General features: G+C 41.3%; 2 protein-coding genes across 3 annotated transcripts in view; one reads left to right on the top strand and one right to left on the bottom strand.

The window, feature by feature from the left end:
* Positions 1 to 18,494, top strand: part of MAF (MAF bZIP transcription factor) — a 245,765-nt gene extending 227,271 nt beyond the window's left edge. Inside the window, exons 3-5 of one of the 2 annotated variants that reach the window (XR_014528798.1) lie at positions 5,010 to 8,893; positions 8,963 to 9,612; positions 9,683 to 18,494. The gene's annotated coding sequence lies outside the window, so the exon portion shown is untranslated. Of the gene's footprint in view, positions 1 to 5,009; positions 9,613 to 9,682 lie in introns of both variants that reach the window. The other variant, XR_014528799.1, reaches the window with a different exon arrangement.
* Positions 4,977 to 19,682, bottom strand: part of WWOX (WW domain containing oxidoreductase) — a 544,910-nt gene continuing 530,204 nt past the window's right edge. Inside the window, exon 9 of the mRNA XM_083515079.1 lies at positions 4,977 to 6,469. Coding sequence (XP_083371205.1) covers positions 6,281 to 6,469 — 189 coding nt within the window. The 3' untranslated portion in view covers positions 4,977 to 6,280. The remainder of the gene's footprint in view (positions 6,470 to 19,682) is intronic.

Below are 19,682 nucleotides of genomic sequence, written 5' to 3'. Positions count from 1 at the left end.
AGACAAAAGAATAAGGCCACCTTGTGAACTGCCTTGTATTATATGCAGAGACGGTTCCCGTTGACAGCTACCTCTTGGATGACTCCATCAGTGCACACTTTATCTCCAGCTGTCCAAGTAAATCCCCCTGCATTTCTCCATTTCTCCCTTGCTCCCCTCCACACAGATGGATTAGAGCAACAAACATTTTACATGCTGCACATCATTAGCTATCCTCCCTCACTACCCGGCAAATAACAACTGGGCTCTATCATCAGGACATTCATAACACCTTGACACTTTTACAACTGCCACGCCGCACTCTTACCAAAGCAATCTCCTCTTTTAAAGGCATAGGGCTAATTCATGGAGCACCATCCGGAAAGTGCTCTTTTAAAGAAACAAGCACGATTTCTCATTGCTGCATAAAGTACACGTCTGTGTCTGGAGGGGGAGGCAGGAGAAACCTTCCAGGAAAATGTGCATCCTGACAAATGCTTCTTTATTAAATCATATTCAAGTTAGAGCCAGAAAACACACAATCTCAGGGTTGTATCAAACTATGTTCTATGCAGAACAGACCCTTTGAAATTAATGAATCTAAGTTAGCCATGTCCATTAACTTCAATGGGTCTACTCTGAGTGGGATTAGCAATGGATGCCACATTTGAATTTTGCAGGACAATCCAAATAGGGAGATTCTTTGAAGGTTCATTGAATCCTTTCTTTTGTACAGTCTGGGGAGAAAATTAGCATGTTTGTGCACAAAGAAGGAAGCAGAATATACAACCAGTATCAGTCCCAGGATGCCTATCTGCCCTTCTGCCCTATTATGTCTGAATGTTTTGGGGAGGGGGAACTCTGGGTATAGTCCTCACTAGACTGCGTCATTTGAGAAAGCAGTGGGAGGGCATTACGTGTTTGGATTGTCATCCTGTCACATTTAGGAGGAAGCTAGTGAATATGAAAACTAGTGTGTCAGGGATCAGACTGGTCTAAAATGCCTTTCTGCTAGCTTTCTGCTTCAGGGAGTTTGAAGCAGGGTCGAATAAAACATGTGATCCACATTTGCACTATGGAAAATGACTGTTTATGTCATTTCATTTTAGTAGTGTTAGTTTAAGGAAACTTTTGAAGTAAGCTATATTTTGTGCTTTTTTTCTGAATACAGTGGTACTGCTGGTTACAAACTTAATTTGTTCCGGAGGTCTGTTCTTAAGCTGAAACTGTTCTTATCCTGAGGCATGCTTTCGCTAATAGGGCCTCCCACTGTGTGCTAGCCTCTGGCACACGATTTCCGTTCGCATCCTGGGGCAAAGTTTGCAGCCAGGAGCAGCTACTTCCGGGTTAGCGGAGTTCGTAACCCGAAGCGTTCGTAACCAGAGGTGCCAGTGTAAGTGGGTGTGCACGGCACTTTACCAAATAATAAGGAAGGCCTCTGTCCCAAGAAGCATGCAATCAGAATCGCATTTATGTGATTTATTACCAGGCTACTTCACAGTTCTGGGAGGGCTGTTGGAATTGTTGCTTGACATCTGGCCAAAAACGCTGCAGTAGTAGCCTTATATACCAAGTCCGACTATTAGTCTTTTTAGCTCAGTATCATCTTGTTACAGATCAAGCTCTGTTTGAGGATTTCCTTAGAATGCACCCTTGCATTTAGAAAGCCACAGGCTTGTAAGCAACAGACAGTGTCTGACAGTGACTTCCCGTGGTTTCAGACATTCCCAGCCCCACCGTAAGATGCTTGTGATTGAAACTGGGACCTTCTACATGTAAAACAGATGCTACATAGTATCATAGACTTCTAGAGTTGGAAGGGACCACAAGGGTCATCTAGTCCAACCCCCACCATGCAGGAATGCTTTGCCCAACGTGGGGCCCAATAGGAAAACTGAAGCTTAAAAAAAAACCAGGAGTGCAAAATGGGAAAGAATGCTGTTGGAGGGAGAAAGAGAGTTTATTAAATAGCCAAGGCACTTCTCTTCCGAGCTAGATATAATTATCAATTCTTAAGCTACAAATAAGACCAAAGGACAAAAGATCTGTCTAGACTATCTCACTTACAAGATATTGATTGTTCCAGTGGTAAACTGGTTAGTATAAGTGTGTTTGGCTTGAAAGGTCATGAGTTTTAACACCTGGCAGAGAGCTATTCAACCTTGACATAAGTCAAATTATTGCAGTGTTGCTGAAAAAAAGGCTTTCTAATATTGTCTTGCCCCAAGGATATTTGTCTTTTGTTCTGTGGAAGGTTACGGGGGGGGGGGTAGCTTAGTGGCAGAACATGTGCTTTGTGTGTAGAAGGCCCTTGGCTTCAGTCCCTGATATCTCCAGTTAAGGCAGGGCTGGGGAACATAATGGCCTCCAGGTCCAGCATGGCTAATAGTCAGGCATGATGCGAAATGTAGTCTTAACATTGACTGTAGTCCAGATAGTGTTGGACTAAAACTCCCTCCATACCTGACCATTAGCCATGCTGGCTGAGCCTGACTGAAACTGGAGTCCAACAATCTATGGAGAGTCACAGCTCCTCATGACTTAAAAGATCTTAAGGCAGGAAGCTTGGCAAAGGCCTAAGACCCGATAGAGCCATTGCTGGTCAAAGCCAACCATGAAGATTCCTGAGGTGTTTAGCCTTTGCAAATTCTCATATGAAATGGCCTGATCTGCTCCAGGCATTAATGTGCACATTAGAACCAATCCACCAAACTGCACCGCTCTCTTGGGGGGGAAATGAGAAATGGAGAGAAACTGGGATTAATAGATTTGTCTATCCCTGCATGCAACCCAGTAAACAGTAGTCCTCTGGCTGCCATACAGGGAGAGCATTGGCCCTTCCAGATGCTGTTGGACTGCAGTTCCCATCATCTGTGGATGTTGGGGATGATGGGAGTTGAGGTCCAGTGACAATTGGAGAACCACATAAGCACCACGTGTTTTCCTTGGGCCCTGATGGTTAGAGCCAAGCAGTCTGCCAGGCAGGGACAGGGGGAACAGAGCTTCCTGTACCTTTTTTTCTTTAAATACTGCATTTATACTCCACTTTTCAGACAAAACTTGTTTCCTTAAGCAGCTCATATTGATAAAAAGGAAGGGAGGCCACTTAGCTTGATAGGGAAGACACTCCCTATTATATAGAGACTTTGCTTCCATATAAATCAGTGGCCAGCACCTCTATGGGGAAAATCCAAATGTTGCATGGCTTAACTCTGTGTTTCTGTGGGATTTCTGCATGATGAACTTCCACTTATTTGCATGTGGTTGTCATTTCATTCATATCTGGAGCCACATCTGTTAGGGAGGGAGCGGGGGTACCAATTTATGTAAATTTTCTGAAACGGCATCTATCAACAGATCAATAAATAAATTTGACTGAAGGGAAATGTACCAAAGTACAATGCAGCATTTAAAGCTAATGGCTTTGAATTATCGAGCACTTGAACCATTTATCAAAGAGCAAAGTAGCAATTATTTTGGAAATATTGTTCCTTTTTATTTATCACACAGCCATTTCATTCCTTTTAAATATTGTTACTTTGGTTGCATAAGGAAGGGCTTCTGAAATGATGGAAGGCTGTAAGGAGCAAAGTGGTAGGGGGTTGATCGGGTGGCTGATGGTGGATTTTAGCTGCCTGACAGGCGCTCTCTTAGTGAAATAAATCTGCTAGGAAACAAAATGTGTGCCTGACTTTGGAAGCTTGCTCTAGCTGAATGCATGGAGACAGGCATGAGTGTTAGAGCAGTAAGATAAGGGCACTCCATATATGCTCAGGGGCTTGTGTTTTCTCTTTTTGACATTCTTTGTTTTGTTTTGTTTTTAAAAAGATTTGTTTACATAGAATCATAATTATCTGGGATTGTGCAAGCCAGGGATTATGGATGAGGTGGCCTAGAAAATGCCACATATCTCTTTCACTTTGTCATTTGCTTTTTCCTGATCCTCTTTTCCTTCAGTGTATACTTACATCCAAGACTTATTAGCCTTTTTCTTTGCAAGAGGGTGATTTAATGCTCTTGGACCTGATGTGTTCTTGTGATAAATATTCCCTGTGAAATACCTGAAACATTCAGTTACCTGTTGTGTTGTATTTTGCTTTCATTTGTATCAATGTACATAAAAATCAATAAAAATAGAAAAAAGAAGAAAATATTATCTAATGAATTTAGAAAGAAGTTATATAAATGAAGCCCTCTTTAAATAGGCTTCAAAGTAGTTGATTGTCGGGCACCTTTTCATTAGTTATGCTAAGACTACTTTTTGATGTTACCACTCCTTAGCCTTTATATAGTATTTCACATACATCATCTTCTAATCTATACAAGAAGGACCAGTATTATTAACCCTGTATTAATGATGGAAACTGTGGCTAAGAAGCTTCTGTGATGGTCCCTTTAACTATCTAGGGGATGCGGGTGAGGAGATTTGGCTAAAACTAGGAGAGTCATGAGAGGCGGCGTGTGGAATTCAATAAGGTGTGTCTAGCACTGGTTGCACTTTTGTGGACAGGCAACGTGGTATGGTAGCTAGAACAGATTTGGGGAACCTATGGCCCACCAGATGTTGTGGGTCTGCAATTTCCAGCATCCCTCTTTGGGGGCTATGCTGACTGGGACTGAAAGGAGTCCCACATTTGATGGGTCAAAGGTTCTCTTTCCCTGGATAAAAAAAACGACAACACACAAAGAGATCTGGATTCAAAGGCTTACTTAGCCTTGAAACCCACTGGGTAATTTTGGGCTAGACGCTAGCGCCCTTCCCAACTGTAAGGTGCAAGGCTGCTGGGGCTGGGCATGGAGAGGGGAATCTTAATGTAAAACCCATGAGGTGAGGTGAAGCAATGGCCTCAATGCCGCAGGCTCAAGACTGTTGGGAGGGGCAGCAGATTCAGGCAAAAAGTGCTAGGCCAGCCCTGATGTAAGATGAATCAGGCAATACCTAACTGGAAAGTATTGCATATAATTCCTAATCACAAATAATTGAAGCTTTAGGAGAGTCAAGTAACCATTTTGTGTTTATTTGTTTACAGAAAACCTGATGCTGGGTTGCAGATGGCTTACAACAATTTCTGGCATGAAGATAAGCTACAAAGCACAAAAAGAAGAAAAATTTAAAAAATCCCCACAGACAAAATGAACTCGGAACGAAACAAGAACAAAAATGGCATTTTCATGGCATTGAAGAGTTCTTTATTTTTCCTCAAGTTTTCTTTTCTTAAAAAAAAAAGGCAAAAGGAACTAAAGACATTCACAGGAACCAGACTTGCTCTTCAGGTGACAATATTCAAGCATGTTCTTTTATTACATTTAAATTGGGGGGGGGGATACTGAACAGAGCATGGTGCTGGGAGAACTGAGACACTGGCAATAGTTGGTATACTCCAACCCTCCTTAAAACTCTGATCTGAGATATGGATGGAAAAAACCTTCCAGTCCCTCCAGCTGGTCACACCCTGTGTGTTTGTAAAGAGACATTACCCCCCACAGTATTTAGAGAATGGTTTGCAAATGTATCTTTTAATATCATATTTTATGGATATCCTGCAATATATTTAATTAGAAGGGGAGCAACCTGGACTTCAGGGCACCTTCTCTTTTTAGGCAAGCTAGTTCTTATTTGCAGCCAAGGAGTTTTCTTGGTTATTTAAGATTTTGGGTTGTTTTACAAAATGTTAACAAGCCAGAAGTGAGACTGGCAAAGGGGATGCCCTCCTCAGAGAGTAAGCCCTAACTGCAAACTCAAATCCCATAAAGTTCACTGGGTGCTGTTCGATTTCAGAGAGGCAGCCCCCTGCTTCGCCTGTCAAAATGTACATGCAGCAAGGAGCAGACAACTCCCTTGTGAGTGCATCCCTGTAGGAAACACAAGCTGAGCATGTTCACATGCTACTTTTCTAGGTGTATGCTGAAAAGAGATAAGGGGGCACATGCCTAAAAAATGCAATGTGCTGCCCAGCTTAAAAGAAAAACAGCATGGGAAATGGTTCTCTGGCTTTACTCTGGGACACATTGTGAGCAAAGAGCATAATTAAAAAAGAAATGGCAGAACATAATCAAAGAGACCGAACTAAGCCTGGGGAAATTATATTGTCCGATAACCCTGTCTTGTTGGCCATCTCCCTCCTGTCTTTAATGCTTTTCACAATGTCAGGATGGCTATCATTTCGTTTAACACTAGCTAATCTGTATTTGTAACCTTCTAGATGATAGGATTGGAAAGATTCCAGCACTGGCAGCCCCCCCCCCCCAGCATCTCTCTCTCTCTCTCTGCTTGGGTTTTGATCTTTCCAGGAGCTGCCCACTACTTGCCCTGCCTGCCAATTCGTTCTTGGATCAGCTTCTCGCTGAGCTCCCACAAGGCTGCTGCAGTCATTTCATTCTGCGCCTCTTGTGATGGCAGGCAACGGCAGCAGTTGTTGAAGTACATCCCTCCCAGGCCTTCCAGTTCTGGGGCAACAGCACAGTAGACAGTCGTGGCCGCTCCTTGTTGCTGCAATTAGAGAAAGAGAGAAAAAAAGAAAGGTGGGAAATAAGCACACTGGATTTTTAAGAGAAAAATTAAATATTCCAAAGAAAGGGCAGAAGAAGCAAGCACCATTGTTGAGGGCAGATTAACAACTTGACCTCCGTACAGAGTGAGCCCACCCACCTCATTCTACCTTTTGTGCATTCATATAAGCACTGGCTTTGAGTTAAAGTGTTCGCAACTCAAATGGGCAATTTTGCAAAATTAGCCTGATATTTGCAGAGTTTGTGCACCATTACCCAGCTGATCCTACAGGAAATAACATGTCGGCAGTGTCTCCCACTGTGGTTGGGTGATTTCAGCCCAGCACTGCAATAGTTGTCAATCTGCCCCAGCAAACGATGCATCTTTCTTGTCGGCATCTGGAGTCAAATTCTAAGGTGACCTGGCTGTCACACTTTAACATTCTTTCTATACGTAAGAACCCCTCTTCCCACACAAATGCAGGTGTTGTTTTTACTCAGGGTTTTTGCCATTGTGGGATAATTTGCTCGGGGATATAACCACCCAGCAATTTTGTGTTGTTCAGATATCTCCAGAAGGCTCTGGAGAAGAAAGAGGAGAACCCCCTTCAAATTGGTGCACACTATGGTCATAGCCACAGCATACGTTTAAAGTGTATTTAAAGCACATGGCTTCTCCTAATTAATCCTAGGAAATGTAGTCTGTTGGGGTGCTGGTAACTGTAGTTCTACAAGCGATAAACTACACTTCCCAGGATTCTTTGGGTGAAGCCATGTCCTTTAAATGCACTTTGTATGCATGGTGTGGGTGTGACCTATGATACTATGCACCTAGTTGCTTCTATGCATTTACTCTAAAGCCTGGACTCCATGTGTAGACTAATAAACATGGGGAAGTTTCTGCGAGCACAGTTCTAGCTTAAAGTGGAAGCTGTAATCTCATCACAGTTAAATAGTTTACAGTTTTTTACAAAATGTTTAAAGCATTGTAAATGGGTGAATTTTTTTTATCAGATCTTGAGATACTTACTGCTTTGCTCTCCACAGCAAACTAATGCATTTTTATTTTTATTATTTTAAAACCTCTTGTTCCAAATGAACCCAGGCACTCCAATTATGGCCTATCATATAAAGTGCAATTGGGACTGATGCCAAAACTGTCCATATATCTCTGGTCAACAACTTAAATTGTGTGGGTGGCACCAGCCACAATAAAGAATGTGGCTGTGCACAAACTGAGGTAGGGAGATTCTGCTTTTTCTCTAGAAATGTATAAATCTTTATGAAACAGAGTAGGGATCTTAGAGCCAGGAAGAGACCATGTCCTTCCTCATGTCTGTTGCTTTCAGTTCAAAAGCCCAATAGTCCCATGACCAGCTATAGACAGTGCAGAAGACTGGATCAAAAAAGATTAACCTCTTACATGCAGGAGGATAGAAGAATGGTTACAGGATTGTGCAAAAAAGTTGGCACTGCATCAAACTGTGTTCTTTCACTTGCACAAGCAGAAACACGAGAACATGCCACAGAACCTGCCCTTCATGGCACTGAGCAAACGCTCACACAAGGGTACAGGACTATTTTTCTATCTGTCTATTTTTCTTTCTACTTTGAATCCTTTCCACTTTTTTGAATCCAGCCTAGAACCCCATGATCTCACTATGCTCAGGGCTGTGTGAGTACCACAATTAATTCCACAGCAGTGCAGAATGGAGGGTTTGGTGCAAAATGTTGGCTCCACATACAACTCTAACTCAGCCAATTGAGAACGGCAGAGCCCAGTCAGAAAAGCTGTAAGAACAAGGTGCTATTTTGAAGTCTCAATGAAAAATAGTATGTGTGATCATTTGGGAAGACAGTGTCCATTCAGGTCTACTTTTAAAACCAATACAGTTTACACAGCAAGTTAAGATTGTTTATCGGCATTGCTTTCCTTCGTATGGTAACTAATTATAATTGTATCCAAATAAAGAGACTTACAAAGTCAAGATTAAAGTCACTGCCATTGTAGGGAACTAATGTGATAGTGGCAACCATTTTTCCTGGTCCCTAAATAATGTTATTCTTTGCAACATTTATGGTATCTCACAAGCTTGCTGCTGAGTCCCTAACAGGACAGTGGCAATCAGAAATAATTTATGGGGTGGAATTGGATCTTTCAATGACATTATCACCCCAATGAAAATACTTGCTGGGCAAACAACAACAACAAAACATTTCTCCAAATGGGATACTGAGTCAACCCCCAACACCCCATTAGGTTGGCATTGGCCACAGTATGTAAAATTAGGGCTTATTCACACATGCCTGCACATCGTTCACTGATGGTGTGACCCAGATGTGGGAAATCTTTGGCCCTCCAGGTTTATTAATTTATATCCTGCTTATATGCCAAAATGGCTTTAAGGAGTTTACAACTATAATTGTTACTGAACCACAACTCCCCTCTTTCCTGTCCATTCACCATGCTTGCTGGGGCTGATGGGCGCTGTAGTTCAGCAATACAGTGGTACCTCTGGTTATGAACTTAATTCGCTCCAGAGGTCTGTTCTTAACCTGAAACCGTTCTTAACCTGAGGTACCACTTTAGCTAATGGGGCCTCCTGCTGCTGCAGCCACTGTGCGATTTCTGTTCTCATCCTGTGGCAAAGTTCTTAACCCGAGGTACTACTTCTGGGTTAGGGGTGTTTGTAACCTGAGGTACCACTGTATCTGGAGTGCCAAAGGTTTCTCACATCAGCTGTAAACAGAACCCAGTGAAAAGATTGCTTGCTGCAGCCTGCTCTACAGCATAGAGCTACGCCAGCATAACAGACTCTGTATGCTAGGATTTCATAACCCTAAAACTCAGTTGTACAGCTTTTAAAATCCCAAGATCCACAGCAGTGAACCCCTTCCCATGCTGCTGTCCCAGCTGTTCGGCTGCCATACACATTAAACCTAGTACTTGCACAAAAGATATAGAGATAGCAATGAAGCTCAGAAGGCTCTAACCTAGACATGAACTCCTGGAGTTCTTAATAAGGCCATGGGGGCTCATTAACAAGGCCCCAAATTCTTCTCCAGCATCTTGGTTTACCCACCCAGCTCCCCAAGCCCCGTTCCCTTTAAAAAACATTTTGTGTGGTTCATGTTGCAGTGATGGTGTTTCCTGCATGGCAGGTTGGACTCGATGGCCCTTGTGGTCTCTTCCAACTCTATGATTCTATGATAGTAAAAGTGGTGTTTTCAACCCATTTCCTAATTATCCCTAAAATGGAATGCAGCTTTTCTAAAGCTGCTGCACACTGGGTCAAAATGTGCACACTGTTGGACAGTTCATTATTATATTATAATTTGCAAAAAATAAATACAAACTTGTATTTAATTTCAAAAGGAATTAATCAAAATGAAAAAGAAATGTTTAAAACAAAACAAAAACCAAAGCAGAATCTCTATCATAATGTTTAACAACAGGTGTGCATTTCAAGTCCAAGGGCACATACTTTGGGGGTAAATGAACACTTTCAAAAGAGGAATTGCTTAAACACATTCAGTCATAGGAGCTGGCTGTTTGTTTGCTCAGTTTTCACCTTAGCCAACACCCACTCCCAGCATCTTGGTCCATGCAAGAAGCCATGGAACAAGATGACCACACTGAGTCTAGATAAAATATTGTGACCTGCGAAATATTGTTCAATTAAAATTCAGAGGAGACTTTTATTTGCTCCTAAATTTGTTGTATGACAAGAGATCTGCTTTTTTGGGGAGTGGGGAGAGTGGTTATATTAGAGTTACTGACTGAGGAAGGAGGTGGGTAACTGCTGAACTCGAAGTGCTGTATGAAGTCAAACCTGAATAAGGAATTGCAATCCATTTGAATTTTTTGTCTGTTTTTACTTACTCTGCTGAGACACTACTCCTTTCAAACCTGGTGTTTGAAAGCTCTTATTCTTTTCAAAGCAGAGCAGATATGTTTCTCATTATTTCTAAACCAAAAGCTCCTGTTCCCGCTACATTTAATGTGTTGGGGCTTTGTTTTGTTTCCCAGTGTGTTAAACTATTTAATGTCACTTTCATGAAAACATTTTATAAAATTCAAAACCTGGATAAGAATTAACTCTATAACCCAATGTAATAGAATAGAGAATGTTAGCCTCTCTGTATTTTAGTTTAGTTCTTTCAGCTAGGTTAAAGAATTTCACAGCATGAATATAATAACTCTATTACATTATAGATCAATCCAAAAGCAAATATAGAACAGTTGTCATTTTCATAGACGTGTATAGGATTTTTCCTTAAGGGCAAAATAAAGCTAATGTGATCTATGCAAAAGACTAGTCTTTCTGCTCTTGCCAATATGTTTTGCTCTCCTGTATTCCAGCACAGACTCACTCCAATGATAAAATTATAAATAAAATTATTCATAGTCTTCTGTTTACCCTCTTATGCATATATCAGTTTAACTGCCATCACCCAAACTTCAGTAATCCAAACTAAATATCAACTATGTAGTCTTCCATATAACTGATGCTTTGCATGACACCACATAAATACACTTCCTCATTTACGCAGACCTCTTGTTAAGGCCACCACTCAATTAAATGAATCTTTGTCAAATAATCATATGAGTTTTAATTAGAATTATTACCTGCTGAAAGAACCTGTAGTTGTGTAATCGGATGAGTTTTAGTCAATTGATTTCATTTGCATACATCTTCATGGGCATAAAACTGATAGATCTGAAGAAAAATAATGCCAGGCTACTCAGATTTAACAGTTTTTACAAAGGTTTGTTTTGTTTTGTTTTTTAATGTTTCGTTGATTTAACAATGTCTCTCTTGTTTTGAACTGAAGCAATACTACATCTGGGACACTGAAAATGGTGGTTTGCAAATAAAGATGGGGAGAAATTGATTCAGTTTGCAGTTAAAGGCAAAACCACGTAATTCATACTTCTCAAAATGCTACATAGACTGAAACACAGTCACCCTTTGAAATTCACATTTCCCTTCATTTTTCAAGGCAGTTCTTCAGCCAAGTAGAAAAATGCATATACTAGGGTATATATTTAATATAAATGCACATCTCACTGAAAATCACATACAAAAATGTATTATATTAAGGGAAATTGCTTTGCAAAAATGAATTGGGAGAAATTAACTCTAAAATAATGATAAATTTTCATAGAGCCTTTAAAAAAATGCAAAAGGTTGTTGAAATGTGGAGAACGGAATTTAAGACTTCAAAAACTAGAAAGACAGAGAAACTGAAATTGATAGATTCATCCTAATCCTAAAAACACCCTCCAATCTTTATCTTTTAAAGCTTGCTTTAATCATCATCACATGGCTTTCAGTGACATGTGCTCTGTGCCACATCAGTACACTGTGCACTCCATGTTAAACAGCTTAATTAAAAACCTCTCAAACAATGAGTGTGTCACTTGTCACAAACGGCCAGTGATCTATTGTGATACCAAGCAGGGGAGGGAGATGGTGTGGGGTTTAGGCCATCAAAACAACTTTTGTTTCAGCTCTTTTTAAACTGTCAAAAGATTGTCAGGTGCGTATGGCACTAATGATGCAAGTGGAGGTCTGCTGGCATTAACTGCTAACAAAAGCAGGACACTGAAATGCATGGGATAAAGAACTTTGCAGCAGCCCAAATGAATCTTTAGCCGTGCCTCAAATACTATTTCCAATCCAGTTACACATTTAAGAGTCACCAGACTGGAGCTGTCAACATAACTCTTCTTAGGAGAGGAAACACACCAAAGAAGCTTGTTGTGAATTAAGTTTGAGAGCATGTTAGTAATTATTCTGCAGTATAGATTAGATTAGGTTTGATTTATATTGTGACAAAACCACACACACACACACACACACACACACACAAAAATACAATCAGCACTTTTAAGTGTTGTTTTAAATTTGTATCGTCTTTCAATTTGCTTTTATTTTCTGAACTTTAAAATACTATTCCCTAAATCAACTTAAAGAACACGCACACATACAAAATCATCCAACTATGGGCATCAGACAGTTTTCATATAATACCAAGTTTGGTGGTGACCTCGGGCCAGAGGTACAAATGCCTCAAGCCCTCCAAGCCTCTCAATCTGGCCCTTTGGATTCTCCTCACATCACAGCTGCACCACAGCCACACACACCTCAGTGGCCCTGCTCTGCAACTCTTTTGAATGTTTCTGCCCGATGATGTCACTTGCTTGCCTGGATCAATCTCCCGGCCCACTGATGAGGCAAGGTGAGGTGCCCGCCTTGAGTAGCGGAAGCCAAAGAGTAGGGACCCACTTTGCTGGCTGCCCCACCACCAGCGAAGTGGTGCCAACAGCAGTACCAGTATCTGGTGAGATCTTGTGAGATCTAGTGGAGTACACAAGATCTCATGAGAGTTCAGCGAGATCTCGCCGGAAGCCAGCACCGTTGCTGGTGCTTCATGGACACTGCTGCACAACTCAGGTAAGAGATGCAGCACTGGTGGTGGAGTGGCAGCAAGGGGGCTGGCCCTGGCCTGGACAGAGGGTAGAAATGGGTGTGTGGGTTTATAAGAACTAGCCCACTGTTCCAAGTTAAAAATTCCCTTTGTTGCTCCACCCACGTTTCCCTCTGGCCCAGCCCATTGCCGAAATGTGTCCCCAAGAAGTCTGCCCAGAAGGGAACACATGCCTTGGACTGAGAAAGTTTCCCCACCCTATCCAAAAAATGATTTGGAATGTTTCTTTTCATATGGCTTCAAATTACTGTCCAATTTACTTTCTGTTTAAGGCATTTTCAAATTATTATCTAATCTCCAAAGATTAGATAATAAAGTTTCACATAGCGTGTTCTCCTTCATGGCGGTGGGGACCGCCAGGACACTCCAGAGTTGGGGGCAGGCTAATTGATCGTTGGCCACTGATGCGATTGGGGCTTCCCTTGTTGTTGGGAGGAAGTTAATGTTGCCATTTGTTGATTGACAGCCAGAAATGCTAAAATTCCCTGCACGAAGCTAGGGCTTCCTCTTTTCGACCGTGCATCAGTTTCACATTTCACATACATCTTATTTTTTCATCTGTTGAGTAACTATGCTTTAATTTACAAGGAATGGATGATCCAGGAAAATCAACTGGTATTTTATTGGGACCACTCCCCCCATGATGCAATAAATAATAATAATGGTTGCATGAAGAAATTGAGTACTGCAGGGGAAAGTGTTCCCTTTAGCCTTTTCATTGACCTATTTTCTACATGCAGTGGGCATGATCCATGTATTCAGATATGCAGGATGCTAACTGAAACTTGGAAGAGAACAACAACAAAAAAGGCTTTCCCTCCAACTTTCCCATGAAGCACACTTTTAGGTTTCCTTGTTCACAAGGCAAATACTTTAAAAAAAAACAAAATTATGAACCTTCTTTAACTTATTAGCAAGAGGTGTTTTCATATGCTGCACTCTCCTTGGCCTGAACTGCACTGGGCATGACTCAGTGATCAGTCCCACTGATGTAAATGGGAAAGATTTGAACATGTGCTTTTTGCCTTCCCAAGGAAATCTGTGATCCAAAATATTTTATTTTGGAAGTGTCGTGCCCTTTAGGTGCAGACCTTTGTGTTGTTCTTCCCATTTTGTTTCACACAAAATCCCATAACTTCTGCTTTGAATCTTTGGTACTAATCCAAAAAAAGGAAAGAAAAGCAAAAAAAAAAAACACCCCGTATTAATGGACTCCTCTAGTTTACTGCCATCACTCAGCTAGATTCAAATAAGTGGGAGTGCCTATTGCCAAGCAAATAAAAAAGAAACCCCTGCATGAACAAAAAGTATTTATTAGCATCTCTTTGGATTATCACCCCCCACCCCAATACTGAGGCTATATTTTTCCAGAGATGAATTACATACACAAATTTCATGTCTGGCTTAGCATTTTGACTGCTCTTAGAATAATAAATCAGTCTACCTGCTTACTCCATCTTCTGTATTTCCATCTTCTGGAATATCACACACCTACATTTCTTTATGAATGCACTTCAAATTGCTTTTTCCCAAAACCAGCAGGCATTCCTCCTGTTCAGGCTAACATGCAGCACAGGGCCAGGGCCTCAAATCCCCGAGGAAGTGAGGAGAATAAATAGGGTCGTACCATAGGATTTCTGGAGTTGCATCGGGAGACTTGCCAAATGGCCCAAAACATTTTCTCCCATACAGAGTTCTTGAAGGTATTACGGGGATAAAAGTGTTATTAACTAGCTATAAGTTTTCAGACACCTATTTTTTTTTAATAATTGTGATCAATTAGGCAGTGAATACAAATTAACATTGAACTATCTTAATGCTACAGGGAACTAGGCTTTTCATAGTCATGTATGACTTTAAAAACTCATTAATATAAGTAATGCATCCATTAGTATTCTAATATAGTCTTGTGCTCCTGGTGGAAAGACATTATAGGGCTAATGTTTCGTTTTCTGCCTTGGCTATTTTCAAAGCGCATGTTTATTTTCTAAATTTAGCATCCAGTACTAAGGTAGGCATAAATATGTAGCATATATTTTAACAAAACAAAGCCATAAATGACAAATACAATCAATTCTAAATAATAATGGAGGCAAGTGCTACTGTACTTTTAAAGTGATATGGATGAACTCATCAGACATTATTATTGTTGTTGTTATTAAATAAAGGGGGAGAAATGCACAACGAGGAGATTGAGTGGAAATAGCTCAATGCACAGTGATTTGATTGAGATAAAGCCTAAATTCAAAGCAGGCAATTCCCATGAAGTATGTGACTTCAAGTAGTTCCGTTAAAATCATCACATTTTGTGGTTGGTTAAGCGAAGCAAACACTTTCCAAAGAGAGATGAGCAGAGAGATACAAGAGCTTGATGACTGTGCCACCTTGGCAGGAATAATTTATGATGCAGCAATGGGGGCAGGGAATGGAGGGGGAGAAATGAAGTAATGAGAACATATTTCAGGCTATAGAATACCTGACATTCTCTCTCTGTGTGTGTGCACATGTGCCCTCACCACCTTCTCAGGCATTCTTGAGGTGACAGCAAAATCCTATCCCACTGGGAAAAAATGTTTTAAAAATTGCAGGCACTTCAATAGCATATAGATATCAATAGCATATCTTTCACCACTGTTTCTTAGATAACTCCATTCACCTCTCAGCAAGAGGATCGCAGATGTGTCCATCCAGCTCTTGCCAGCACCTCGGAGGGCCAGTTTTAGAGTTAATTTAAACTTACAGGAGAAGCATATGGCACATATCCTGTCCTGCCTTTAAGCTGCAGGTACGGAAAAAACATGTCTGCAAAACTCATTGCTACAAGTCAGGTAAAAGAGGGTTAGTCTAGATTTCTCCACATTTCAATCCAGTTCCAACCATAGAGGCATACAGGGTGCTGGCAAACATGGAGGACTGACCCACACTGCTGAAGCAGTTTGCACAGGTACCTTCCCAGTTCAGCAAAGATGTGTCCATGGAGAACATAGCTTCTATTTTCCAGCATGGTTCGGAACTGAGAGTGTCAGACTCTGCCCGGTAGATGTGACCTTAGTTTGATATCTCTGTGCTAGGGAAATCCTGGCCCCCATGTTAATCTGCCTTCAACAAAATTCTTGGTTGGAAGTAACAAGAAACAGACTGGTTTCTTGGATCATCAGACTGTAGCGCTCTCACACGAACACCAGCAAACTCCATCAAGACAAGCACCACAATGCAAGGACATATTCCAGCCAGGCATAAGCACTCAATGTGGAGCAAGGCTACTGAAGGGCATTTGGCCTGGGAAAGTCCCAAGGGTGAGATAAAGGGCCTGGAAGGAGACATATAAACTGGGCTGGGCCAGCAGTTTATACTGCTAGAATTTATACTGTAGCCAATAATAGCAAATTGGCCAGCGACAGAGTGTAGAGAAGCGCCATGCTGTGTAAGAAGAAAGGCCTACCAAGTTTAGCATCCAGTTCTCACAGTGGCTAACCACATGTCTATGGAAAGCCCACAAGCAGGATCTGAGCACAACAGAACAACCATGCCGCCGCCAACAGTGCATTCTCAGAGAGAAAGACAGACAGAGAGAGAGAGAGAGACAGAGACAGAGACAGACAGAGAGAGAGGAGGTGTCAAACCACTAAATGTATTTCTAAGCTTGGGATTTTGGACCTTCTCAGCAACTTAGAGAACCTTGAATATTCTTTGTCATGGTTCTGATTCCACCATCACTTCTCACTAGTTAGCGCATGAAAACAACATTTGGGAAACGGAGTGTGCAGTCCTATACCCACTGGGAGCAAGCTCCATTGAATGGGACTTACTTCTGTGCATACATGTATAGGATTGTGTTGCAAATGCTATTCTAGTGGAAAGTAAACACTTACCTTAGACTTTGTTATGTTAATTCAACCAGTTGAAATCAGATCTGTTATCACTATAATGGATACCACCTCTGGGAACTAGTGGTATATCTGTGCCTGTAGTGTGACATTTCAAACTACAAGTGGGAGCTAACAGGACTGAATATTCAGATATAGACACACACACAAACATACATACCCTTTCTACACAGAATATCAAGGAAAAGACTAAGCGACAGACATCTAGTTAGTGCGCTGGGAATTTTTATATACGGAGGAAGTAACACAATCTTGTGAGACTCCTGTGCAGTGCAGTTCTGCCTAGATACAGGCTTGGGACCACAGAACAAAGCCCAATAATGCCAGCTTCTAATACCTGGTCCCAGAGCTTGGTGTCAGGAAACAAAGCCTGCTGAATCCACCCTCATATGTGAGGCTTCAAAATCCTACATTGCTTAAACCATTAGTGATACTGAGCAAATTTGTTCCCATCTAACTTCTGATTTGTTTTATGATACAACAGCAAATCACAAGAAAACAAAGTGGGGTGAGGGAGACCTGCCACAATCTTTATTTCGTCCTCAAAATTCTCACCAGTACTGTGTGAGAAATGTGGATACAAAAATAATCTATAAAATCTTATTTTCTCCCAGCTATTCATTTGCAGTTAATTCCCAACCTTAGTTTGTTACAAAAACTGCAAGCTAGCAAGGATATGCATAGTGTTTTCTGGATCTAACTTTCCCCTCCTACATGCACAGTACATTCTCTCCATATATTATGGAAGATAAACTCTCTATACTTCTCAAGTAGGAAAACTGAAAGAGGATTTCATTGCCACTGCCAAGGCATTATAACTTACTTAGAGATTTTTTTTTTCCTAACTGCATTCAGTGCATGCAATTTGATTAAAACTACACTTTGGGTTTTAACTGTACAAAAAGAAAATATATCCATTGTAATAAACATATTTTAAGAAAAAAATCATGGTCTTTGCCTTTAACCCCCTGGTCCCCTCAATCTGAAGAGAATCGGGATGAAATGAAGATTGGAAACATTAATTTCCTTTCACGTTGTAGATTAGAAACCTGGGACTGTCTTCCAGACATGGTCAGCCCTACTGACCAAGGTGAGGCAGCCATCTCAAGTGGCAGATGCTGAGGAGCCATGAGGGAAGAAGTATGTGTGACCTGAGGCCCGTCCTGCATCCAGTAAGATATCCTGGTGACCTCAGGTGCACTAGATGATACTGTCCAGTACAGTGGAGGCTGCTTCATTAGGCCAAATGGGGGACTGCCCCACCAACCTCAGTTTTGCCCACTTAATTACTATTAGTTGGGGGTGAGAGGGCTCTGCTTGCCATATAGGCACCACCAGTGCTGAAGTAAGATTAATCTACCAGAATGGATGGCTTTTGTACATGGAATGAAAAGGCACCATCTTGTCCTTCACTCCAGAAAATAATAGACATATTACACAGTTCTCTGAACAGCTTGAAGATTCTCAACTGGGTTGGGGTGGGCTTTAGATTTTATACTTGTTTATACAGTATTACTAAAACTGCATTAAGGGCATGTGGAGCTAAGTAGCCAAATAAAAGTGAGCTTCCTATGTAAGCGTATTGTTTTTTCTTTGAAACAGAACCTCCTCTATGCAAAGGAGACACACACACATAGGCACTCCCCCCCCCCAAAAAAGGAACAGTGTTGACCAGAAGCCACTTGGCAAAGTGCTGTTAGATCCTCAGTTGCATAGACTGTCCACTTCTAAACTGAAGCACCACTTCTGGAATCTGAAACTGATCTAGATCCATCTTGATCTTTAATACAACTCGTTGCATTTTCTGGAGCTAATACTTAAGAAGCATGTGTCACTGAATTCCTCTTGCGCTACCTGCATTTCCCCAGGCCTTGCATTTCCTCTATGCTGTGTGTGTGTGTGTGTGTGTGTGTGTGTTCTGTTGCCTTAAATAGAACTGGATATGCCACCTTGCAGTGATGGCATAAGAAAAGGTAGAAACAGCTACTCTTCCAACTTACAGTTCAGTTTAATAAAGAAATAAGAAATTGCTCCACCTGTTCCACAAAAGAAAGCTTTAGTAAGAAAACAATGAATGTTCATTTTAATTTTCCATCTCGAGCTACAAGAGAGTTTAGTATGGCAGCATAGTGTGTCCTTTGTTCTAGTGTTGGTGGAGTCCGTGGGCAACAGAGAGTGACACACAACAACCACTCAAACACCCCAAGTTAGAGTTTGCCTTCTTTCAGTGGGAGGTAGATGGCTTATGTGATCCAAACTGAGCTCTCATCTTGGGCAGCTACATGGGTTACAGGCCTGGGAAAGGGCTGCACATCCCCATTTGTAATGTATGATTCATTCGTCCATTTTAGGGAACCCAGATGAACATGCAGATGGGGATAGACCTTCAGATGAGTACCAGATATACACACAAAAAGAGGTGAACTAATAAGTGGAAATTGCAGGGAAGCCAACTTCAACTAAATCTTTCCAGGTGGTGGCAGGCTCTAAATAGATTTGTCAGTGAAGGTATTTCACCATAGGCTGGGTGGTCATAGATCAGGAATGCTGTACAGTAGCTGTATCCCCACTAGATAACCTCTAAGGTAACTCCTACCCTGTGATTCTCTGCTCATGGGGTGGGTGGGTGATGTGGCTTCACTGATATCGATATAATAGTTGTGGGCTTTCAAAAGGCCCAGCATACTTTTCAACACAAACATCACAATTATTATATGTATCACAGCTTTGAATTTTTAATTTGTAGTTTCTAAATGTTTGGAAACTGCTCATTTGTGTTATGTTCATATATCAAGTTTAGGATAGAAATAATGGTTTGCAACATCTCCTTGG

This window comes from Podarcis liolepis (genome assembly GCF_965112155.1).
Source record: "Podarcis liolepis genome assembly, chromosome: 7".
Taxonomy (NCBI): domain Eukaryota; kingdom Metazoa; phylum Chordata; class Lepidosauria; order Squamata; family Lacertidae; genus Podarcis; species Podarcis liolepis.
This window is presented reverse-complemented; position numbering and strand designations above follow the sequence as displayed.